The sequence below is a fragment of the Montipora foliosa genome, chromosome 11 (genome assembly GCF_036669935.1).
Source record: "Montipora foliosa isolate CH-2021 chromosome 11, ASM3666993v2, whole genome shotgun sequence".
NCBI classification, from domain to species: domain Eukaryota; kingdom Metazoa; phylum Cnidaria; class Anthozoa; order Scleractinia; family Acroporidae; genus Montipora; species Montipora foliosa.
The window spans coordinates 14,043,376-14,053,375 of NC_090879.1; the positions used below are offsets into that span (position 1 = coordinate 14,043,376).

Sequence of the window (10,000 nt, forward strand, 5' to 3'; positions counted from 1 at the left end):
AGTTTGTAGTTCATTGTTTTACCATAAGTGAAACCACACAAACCTTTACAAAAATGCTGACCTTATTTATACTTGAACATTATATAAAGCATGGTGTTTAGGCCTAATGTTAGCATTAATAAAGGTTTGGGTCGTTTCAGCTTTGGTGAAACAATGGCCTGCAACCCTAACCGGCACTTTACACCACCTCCAGTATTAGAACAAGTTCACAGGCTACTGATGAGCCTCATGATCACCCACCCTAGAGAAGGGAGCCCACTCAGGTGAGCCATCTAAATATAGCGGCACATTCCACAAGAAAAACTTCCTGTATTGGAGTTTCAACTTCTGCATTGGAAATCAGTATATTCTACTGAACAGCCGCAAACATATAACTTGTTCACTTTGCATGGCCAAGCATGCAAAAGCTTATTATAGACTCATTTCCCAAGTCTTCACCAAAATGTACTCAACTCCCGATTCAAGTGTCCTGTTGTGGTGAATACTGGCCCCATTCAGTTTCATCCAAATGTCCATGAAAACAACCCCATAGACCAATTCGGCTAACTCAATGTTGCACCAAATTCAAATCCTTTGGGAATAAAACGTTTTGTTCCAAGTATTACCATATCATTTAAATGTGAATGCTACATTGTCATGCAATAGCAATACACAAAGCATCTTAACCCCTAGAGATTTGAATTGGGTACAACATTGAGTTAGCCAAATTGGTCTATCTGTAAATGCAAAGGAAAGCTACCAAAATGTATTTTACCTTTTTGCATTTTGGCCCATTATGGGTCTGAGAAACATTAACCCATTGACTCATGGGAGTTAGACTTAATTTTACTCTCACGCCAGCCGATTTTACTCATCAACTTGTGGCATCCAAGGATACCGGAGGAGTGACTGGGTTAATATTCCAAATAGCACATGACCATCCCAGTCTCCATGTTACAACTCCTTCAAGACCTTGACAGTCCACTACGATGGCAGGAGGGAGTGGGTGTCTTATGAAACTTCTCGCATACCTGATGACATTATAAAGGTTGCTCCATCCATAGTAAGAAATGACTGGAATGAGCACATCTGTATTCTTACCATAGCATTCTTTAATTTAACTCTTTCACTCCTGTAAATGCCAACTTATCGGTAAACGATTTTACTCGTCAATGGGGAAGCTTTCGGTGGTGAAAGGGTTAATTAAACAGCCTTTAAATGATTATGAGACAATCAATTCATTCACAAACTGCCTGTCTTTGTCAGGCATATGTTGTTCTAATGAATAGAAATATAGCCTCGGATTTATGACCTTGAGAACATGGAAATGTTTCACACTAGTTTATCTACATAGCCTTAACTAATTATTATTAAAAAGCTGCAATATATCATTATTTCGGACCAAGAGACGTCAGTGTCAGAGTTGCAGTTATTGCTGTTGTTGTGTCTGGCTTTTCTTAGAACATAATGATGGACTTGACTATTTTCTATGGAAACACTAAACTGTGTTCATCAATGTAGGCCAATAAAATTAATCATTCCTTTTGTTCTTGTGCTGAAATTAAAGAGCAACTAGCCTCAATACAAAAGAAACGTTGGCAGCTTTGGAGTGAGGCTTAGTTGGTTTCATAGGATATTATTCATTGGCCGCCATTTATGAATATGGTCTATACTAGTACTGTTAAATAACGTTACTCTTAAGTCTTCAGGGGCACCCAGCAGGAAATTTTGATTTTTTCAATCCAAATTCAGTGGTTTCTACACCATTGATAAAGGTACATGCAATGTTTAGGCATATTTTGTAGAAATAAATTAAGGAAATATTTAGTTGAAAGAAATCTACATGAACTTAAAACAAGCTCATAAGCCAAATTTACTAGGCAATTTAAAAAAAGGCAAATTTATTAGCTGAGTTTGTCTCTCTAGAAATGGTACCTGACCTATTTTAAAAATGGGAACACATTATGGGGTTTACATCTAGAGCTACAAGATGACAAAAAGTCCAGACATACTCAAACAAGTTTCTAAAATTATTGGGATGCTAGTTATTTTTTTTTAAATTTACACAACCTAAACGTGAGCACCACTACCAACCATGATAAGTGGGATCATCTGGGAGAATGATATGTTCTTGAAGAAACCGAGAATCAGGGGACCACAGCATTCATGTAACCCAGATGATTTCTGCCAGGATATCTCATCCCCATTCTCCAACTTCATCATTAATGTGTGATAAATTAGTTTCAAAGACCATTTACAATTTTGCAAAGTGTGGTAGCTTTTAACATAGATATAAACGCTCTTCATGAAAAAAGTATACTCAGAGGGTCTTAGTATGTTCACAATTTTTTGATAAGCCTCAGGCTGCAGTCACTACGGAGTACTTTAAGAAACAATAAAGGTTACCCCTATGCAACGGCACAAAACAACATTACTGCCTTAATAGACTTCATAATGGTGCCAAATAAAACATTCTTCTGTTTTTATGCTAATAAGACTTAATTCTAGCCTTGCTACAACAAGTAGATTTCAAAAGAGCATTTGCTTCAACATGAGGGCAAAAGGTCTAATTGACACGAATACAAAAGAATGTAAAGGTGGTCGCCATTTATGAAAGTGGTAAACGGGCAAAAATGCGTTCTAAAAAATGTAGATCACATAAATTCCTTTGCTATACTGTACAAGAAAAAAAACCAAAAGATCAAAGTTAAAGGTTTTGACCACATGAGCATACAACAGTGAATATTTCATTTCTTAAAGTTTCCTTGAAACTGTGCCAAATGAATATAGTTACAGGACACTTCACCCATATTTTACAGCATGAACAAGATGGAAGATAATCACAAAATGAACTTTCGTGATGCTGTAACGATCGTTGATGCTTAAACATCCTATTGTAAGCTCAGAAAATAGATGTAAAGCTTGCTTATTTGAGTTGTGATGCTGGGTGTGTGCTTGCAATGAAGAGGTATCAAGTCCCTCTATACACCCTTTTAATAAGTCTAATATATGCCGTTTTCCGCTAATGACGTCGAACTTGTGCTTTCAAATTTTATGCAGAAATGTACAAAGGCCTAAAACTTTTCCGATTTCTTTTGTTGTTTAAGCCTTTGTACGTTACTGAATAAAATTTGAAAGCACGAGTTCGACGTCATTAGCGGAAAACGGCATATATTAGACTTATTAAAAGGGTGTATAAATGCAGAACATGGGTTTGTTGCTGAGTTAAAGAGATCCCCATGGATGCTCTTTCCAGTGCCAGGATAAACATTTGGATTCAAAAACAATGTTTGATTTTTGTTCTTGGGTGTCTTAAGTTTCTGGTTTTAATGATGGTTATTTGTCACCTTGTATGCCTTAAATAATTTCTTTGTGGTTATGAAAACCTTTAAAGACTATAAATAAGATTTTCTTTATGTAACCTTGCCTTTCAACTGGTCTGTTGAATTGCTAATCATTCAAAATAATTTTCCTCTCTTGATAAGCTAAAGTATCCAGCATAATCTGCTCTAGCCAGTGACAAATGAACAGTACCTATCATTGGACTCATCACAATCCAAGAAATCAAATTTCTTAGGTGTTAGGCCACAACTGAGAATGCGATGAACATTTTCTCATTTTCAAAATCCTAAACATTTTGAATTAAAAACTACACTAAATTCTAATACTAAATTCTGCTTTTGTAGGATACAAAAGAAAATATAAATGTATTGCAATCTTACTGCCTGCCAGGTAACATCCTCTTCCTAGTTTTCGATCTGCATTATTTTTCATATTATACTCTGACCCACCAAAAGTTTTTTTAAATTAATCGATGCACCTAACAGCACAATAGTTGAAAACATATACTCTGGTAATTTTAGCAGAGTTCTACAGGGAAATTTCTATTTCAGCTGCTACATGTACCTTGATGACAATACCTGTGATAAACAATTATTTGTCTACAGGGTAGCTTCTGAAGCCCACTGCCACCATCTTGGACTTAAAATTAATACGATTATTCTAAAAAGCCCAAATGCGGATGCCACGGTGACAATTGCAATGTTGACTCCATGCCATATAGACATGCTGTGCACAAATGCTGCTTGAATGGCGACAAGCAGGATGTCCCCGGTCAGCATCCCCCAGTAAATGATTTTCCTACTGATTGCATCTCCCCAGCCAATACCAGCAACAAGAAGGGCTATCTGAAACAGTAAATGATGTATTTTTAATACACTTCGCCCAAGTGGACAAATATTTTACAGGTAGATATATGTACTTTTCCTTCCTTAATTTAAAGGTTGTTCTTATTGTCGTTCTTGTGACAACAATAATATTATTACAGCAAAACTACAGACTGACTGCATAAATGGCAGCCAAAAAAATATTCTTTTGTTTGTGTTAATTAGCCTCACTAGCCTCGTTTGCATGGACAAAATACAAAAGAAATGTTGCTTGAGAGCGAGGCTAGTGAGTCTAATCAGCATATAAACAAAAGAATATTTTTTTGGCCGCCATTTATGCATTCAATCAATGACAAAGTTCCCCTAACCTAAGAGAAAGAGTTGTAAACCGCCATGAAACTTTGTGATATGTGCGGTATATAAATCCTAAGCCATATAAGGAAAAGGAAAGGAACTATATTGAAGTGTCTAGTCGTTCTAGCGCTGAAGCACTAATTGGGGGCAATGTAAACTGAAATTAACAATTAACACAAATTAATTGCAAGTCAAATGTTGGTTTTTGAGGAGAGGGTAACCAGACTACCCAGGGAAAACCTCTTGGTGCAGAGTAGAGAACCAAAAAACTCAACCCACATATTACGCCAAGTCTTGGAATTGAACCCGGGCCACATTGGTGGGGGGTGAGTGCTCTCACCACTGCGCCTTCCCTGCACCCCAAAAGACCGAATAAAACACTGAATACAAGCTGAATACAAGCTGCCACAATGCCTTTGCGGCAAAATTAGTTCCAAGGAAAGGTGAAATTGTACAAATGTAAGCACTACTGTTGCAATACATTGATTAATATCAATATCTCAAGGTTAAAAGTGTACCCTGGTGCTATAAAAATTTGAGCTCATAGTGCCAAGAATCACAAGATACTTAAGTCCAGGAGGTTTGGGCTGAGAACTAGACATAAGGGAAGGGGGTTCACATGAAATCATTTAGTAAAACTTTGAAATGGCATAATGCTTTAATATTAAAAAAATTGCTAAAGAACAAACATAGAAGGCAGGATACAAATTTATTACAAACTTTCCTTCTGCTTTAAATAACGTTTGATTACAAAAAATAGTTGTAGCCACTAAAGAGAACTAAACTAACACTGTTATTTTCTAATGCAACTTTTACTGGCACTCATCTTCATCTTCAGTGTCGTTGAGCTCTTCTTTGCCGCTTGTGCTGCTGTGGAAGTCACTTCCAGCAATGCTTCCAGTCAGAGTGAACTCTTCAGGGTACATGAAGGTGTCAACATAGTCTCTGACTCCCTGCTTAAGGTTGCTGGTGATTCTGCTTCTTGCAGCATTGGTGAAATAATTCTCTTCCAAGAGCTGTGCGATGTAGGTATGGCCCATATCGTTTAAATAATGACGTGGCAGCATCCCTCAACTTTAATACACTCTTCCGGGACGGCCAGCCAAGGAGGGTATATACACAAGGTATTGGGGAAGATGATTTCCTAGCGGGTTTCCAACACAGCTTCCATAAACTTGTTGGACGTTGTTCTCAGTCTGCTTTCTCTTTCTTTCATCTGACTTTCTGCGGTTTTCGTTTTTCCTTCTCCTTTTGTTGATGTGCTCTTTGAGTATTCCCTTGAACATGCTGTCATAACCTCATCTTATTTCTAGTGCTTCCATGTCCTGCGTGACCTTTGTCAACTTAGCTTCTCTACATTTAATCTGTTTTACATTGAAACTCTGGGCAAATTCATCGCCCTGTTTGTAAGGAAGCCCACTGGACTGAAAGTGTGTGGAATCGTGTTCCTTCACATCTCTCAACTTGACATTCAACTTTTCCACCTTTCCTATGTGTTCTTTGACAGACAAGTTCACTGTTCTTCCATCACTTGGCTTTAACTGGTACCCTGGCTTGGTAAACTCACTCACCCTTTCTGAACAGCCACCCGCACTTAGAAAGGGAGCTTATTTTGCTTGTAAGATGTCAAACTGCCTGGATCGTTCAGCTGTAAACCCTTTCTTAAATGACTCATCACTTCTGCCATTATTGCGCATTTTGGAATGAGCCTCTTTCATGATGCTCATGTAGTAATGCGGTCTTATCCCGGTTGGGTTAACAATGTAACCAAGGCTTGTTTTTTTATCTGGAGACCCTGAGGTATGGTTGTATCATCAGCAGAGGAGGATGCCGATGATAGGCCAAATGCTGCACGCTCAGGGCGAGCCATAACAAGGAGATCACAAATTGACTCTCTTTCTTTTGATTTTTCTTAAATAAACAGCTCTCTGTAGTATAGGGATTGTAAATATTGTCTTCATTGTGAGCACAATAACATGAAGTACAATAATGTGAAGTAGGGGAATAACAGAGAATATTTTAAAAAAGTTGAAATCTTCAGATGGGGTTATTTTTTTTGGAAGGGGGGGGGGGGGGGGAGGGATCCTGCAATTTTAAATGGTGCTTCTTAAATCCCACCAGCCACTCCTCCCTCATAAAAAATGAAGTGTCCTTAACTTGGCCTGACAAACTTATTTTAGTTAAAACACTAAATGAACAAATTTTCATTATCATATGGCAAGCAACTCTCAGGTTAAATGGAGCACTCTGATTGGCTGGTTTTTGTTCGGGATTTTACAGTGCAGACTATTAATTAATGTTACCATGGAAACGGCCCGTTTCTGTATTTTTTCTCTTTCACAGGAAAAATTCAAGTTGAGTGAAACACAAAAAGTTTTAAAAACACAAAATTTAGTTGTTTCATCATAACAGAACAATCATAGCAAGTGGAACTTGGTTTTACATACAAAAGGTTATGCACCAGTCAATGCAAATTACTGCCTCCCCAACCCTGGGACTATGCAGGGATTAGCTTAGATTAGGTACAATTATTGTGCCACGATAGGAGGTACATTAGCCGAATTTGGAATGTTGTGGTACTTTGGGCGGGGATAAGTTCAGGATTAGACTGGAAAACCGCTCACCGTTTTCACGTCTGCTGTAATTCCATGGGTGAAGCAGATTGTGAAGTGTGGTGAAGCGGGAATTCATGGTAAGTGTTTCATTTGTTGTTAGAAATAATACTTTTTCATTACATTGACGTTTACATTGACTGGTGCATTACCATTATTACCATTCAAAGTGTTTGCTGATGGAGGACGAAGATTACGAACATTCACCAAGCGGAGAAGTGTCCAATCACTCAAAGAAACGGTGCCATATTATAAACAACTTACTACCTGCGCTGGGTAATGTTCGAGTCACGCAACAAATTTCCCATAAAGCAACAAAATGAGCGGGAGAAGATTGGCCATATACAAGAAAACAAAGTTAAATATCTCCGAAGGAAAATGAAAATTTTTCAATGATAAAAACATCGAAACCAACGACGAGTCAAGAACAATACGAGCACCAGAATATTGTATTGTGTAAAACTCTGGGTTACCGGAAATTATTAGAACAACAACGTTTCACTTTAAATTGGTTTGTTAAATGGAACAATTGTGTGATAGAGAAGCTAATTCATCCAATTTGCTGACCTGCACACAAACCATACTTCCAAACATACGAAGTGTCCATTGGCTCAACTCCGTTATTTGACTGGCACTTTTTCCTGAATCTTCCGGGAGTATATGCTCTAAATATTTTTTGGGCAAAAAGAAACAGTACACGACTGTTAAAATCATCAGAACCATCTCCAACACGCTGACAGAGCTCCATGTCAAACGCCGTCGACAACAAGGGCTGCAAGGCGAACGCTTCTCCACGCGTGTGGAAGGCAACGTGGGCCATGAATCGTATGAGGGTATAGCAGGATCCACGGCGTCGATAGCTCTTGGGCTTCCGTATCTAGGATCCATGGTGACAATCTGATTCTTGCCACGATGTTCCGCGGCTGTCAGCTTCTTTCGAAGGAAAAATACGACCTCCTTTCTTCCAAACTGGAAAGGAACATCAGACGCGATATTCCCACCCCTACACACACAGTGATTAGTGTGTGTCACATGATTTTAATGTTTACAATCGATTTGTTGTTTACCCGAGGACTTATGAGAACTGATACTTTGATCCGAGAGACAAAAACGAAAATGGCGGGCTATCCATCTTCCCTGTGGAAGTGAACAGAATAGGTTTCTTGCATAAAGAGACGAAAGAAGGAAAGCCCACTTGCATCATGTAAATATTAAGAGTTTGGAAGACATGTCAAGTCGTCAAAGCTGCGAAAAACTATTAACCGATCGAGTTGCGTTCGTTAAGGAAAAAAATCAGCATATAGCCAAGATATTTTGACTTAACTCAAAGGAAACGCAAAAATGTCGGGTCATTATGTTCAACTTTGCAATAATCCACTTCGATTTGAACCTGTTACCAAAGAAAACAGCGTCTTCTTCGACGAGTCAAATCGACAGGTCAGACTTTTTGTGGAATACTCTTAATACTAATCGGTCAAGTTATGAAAAATGCAGACTTCAGCTGACGTCTACTGCCTCAGACAATGCATAGTTATTAGCTGTGACAAAGCACTAAGTCTGCAGTCTGCATTTTTTTGGTCTAAACAGCTTTAGGTCTAAAAGGTTTGATGTTATTGTTTAATTAATAATTATTATTGTTTCTAAGCAATGCTATATCTTATTGGCAAGATGCTTAAAATTTTTCTTTCAGGTCTTTTCTATAACTTCTGCAGAGGGGAAAACTCATGTGGTTGTGAGGGGTCCAGATGTCAAATCCCTGGTCAAGTTTGTGTAGGTTTATATTACATACACCTGTATGCATAGGTTAGATATCTGCTTACAAGCATTCTTTTTGTTTTGACGAAAGTTAACATACAAAAGCCTGAATTTTTCACGCTTTCCTTTCGTTACTGCTCAAGTAACGTGAAGTAATAACTGTGATGATCAACATCTTAACTTCATTTTTTTGTTCTGTAATTTTGCCGACCACGAGAACAAACGAATCCTTTGTTTTGGCGGCCAATAACAAGTGCTTCATTAAGATTTTGGTTAGGAGGTCATCATTGTTTGGAAGCTGGGCATTTTTAATGCTTTTGATATAATAAAGTACTGGTAAGTAGAAAAGAATGAAAACAGCCGGACAAAGTCCTGCAAAAGAGTGTGCACAGCCCGGGGAGGGGACTCCCATATAAAAAGGACACGGGTGCTCCTCTTACAGTTTTACATCTTTTACTACTTAGATATTGTAAATTAGTCATATTTTTTAGGTTGTACATAGTGATTTTAATTAATTATTTTCCATTTGTTTTTATTTCGAGAGCCATTAGTTTAATTATCAGTTTTGTTACTTTTATACGCTGATGTCTGATCTAACCCATAGATCACTTGCTTGTAAAGCGCTTTTGAATATGTTAATAGAAAATGCGCTATATAAATTCATTACCATTACCATTACTGTCAAATGTTACCCTCCCCAATAAAGTCTACTACTACTACTAGTACTACTACCACCTTTTACAGGTTAAAAAAGTGGTTTTCCTACCTCTCAGGGTGTTCAGCCTCAAAAGGTCCACAGCGGGAGCTTTAGCGATACCTTTTAGGGTATTGAGTCGAAAAATTATGACAGGAAACATTTGACAATTAACCAATTTTTAATTTTGTCCAATTAAAACCCATAATTTGGTACCTCTTAGGGGCCCATGCCTCGTCCACAAGATAGGATCTTCGTACCTCTTAGGGGTTCTTTTCAAAATTTCCGACGAGCATCCCCATCCTTTCTATATGGGAGTCCCCCCCTTCCCCCCCTCTTCCTGGTGCACAGACCTTACTGAACCCCCTGCAAATAAGCTAGGCTCTGGTTGGCACATCAATAATGATAAGTTATGTCAATAATATCTTTGTTCTCACTGG

General features: G+C 38.1%; 2 protein-coding genes across 3 annotated transcripts in view; one reads left to right on the forward strand and one right to left on the reverse strand.

Moving 5' to 3' along the window:
* Nucleotides 1-1,863: 1,863 nt before the first annotated feature.
* Nucleotides 1,864-8,135, reverse strand: LOC137977575 (uncharacterized). Its single transcript, XM_068824831.1, has 2 exons — nt 7,679-8,135; nt 1,864-4,166 (listed from the first exon to the last, which is right to left on the reverse strand). Exons 1-2 carry the CDS (start codon nt 7,997-7,999, stop codon nt 3,921-3,923), a joined length of 567 nt encoding a protein of 188 aa, XP_068680932.1. The 5' UTR covers nt 8,000-8,135; the 3' UTR covers nt 1,864-3,920.
* Nucleotides 8,136-8,200: 65 nt separating this feature from the next.
* LOC137977572 (regulator of MON1-CCZ1 complex-like) overlaps nt 8,201-10,000 on the forward strand; it is a 34,379-nt gene continuing 32,579 nt past the window's right edge. Inside the window, exons 1-2 of one of the 2 annotated variants that reach the window (XM_068824828.1) lie at nt 8,201-8,548; nt 8,802-8,881. In XM_068824828.1, the coding sequence (XP_068680929.1) occupies nt 8,453-8,548; nt 8,802-8,881 (176 nt within the window). In that variant the 5' untranslated portion in view covers nt 8,201-8,452. Of the gene's footprint in view, nt 8,549-8,801; nt 8,915-10,000 lie in introns of both variants that reach the window. The other variant, XM_068824829.1, reaches the window with a different exon arrangement.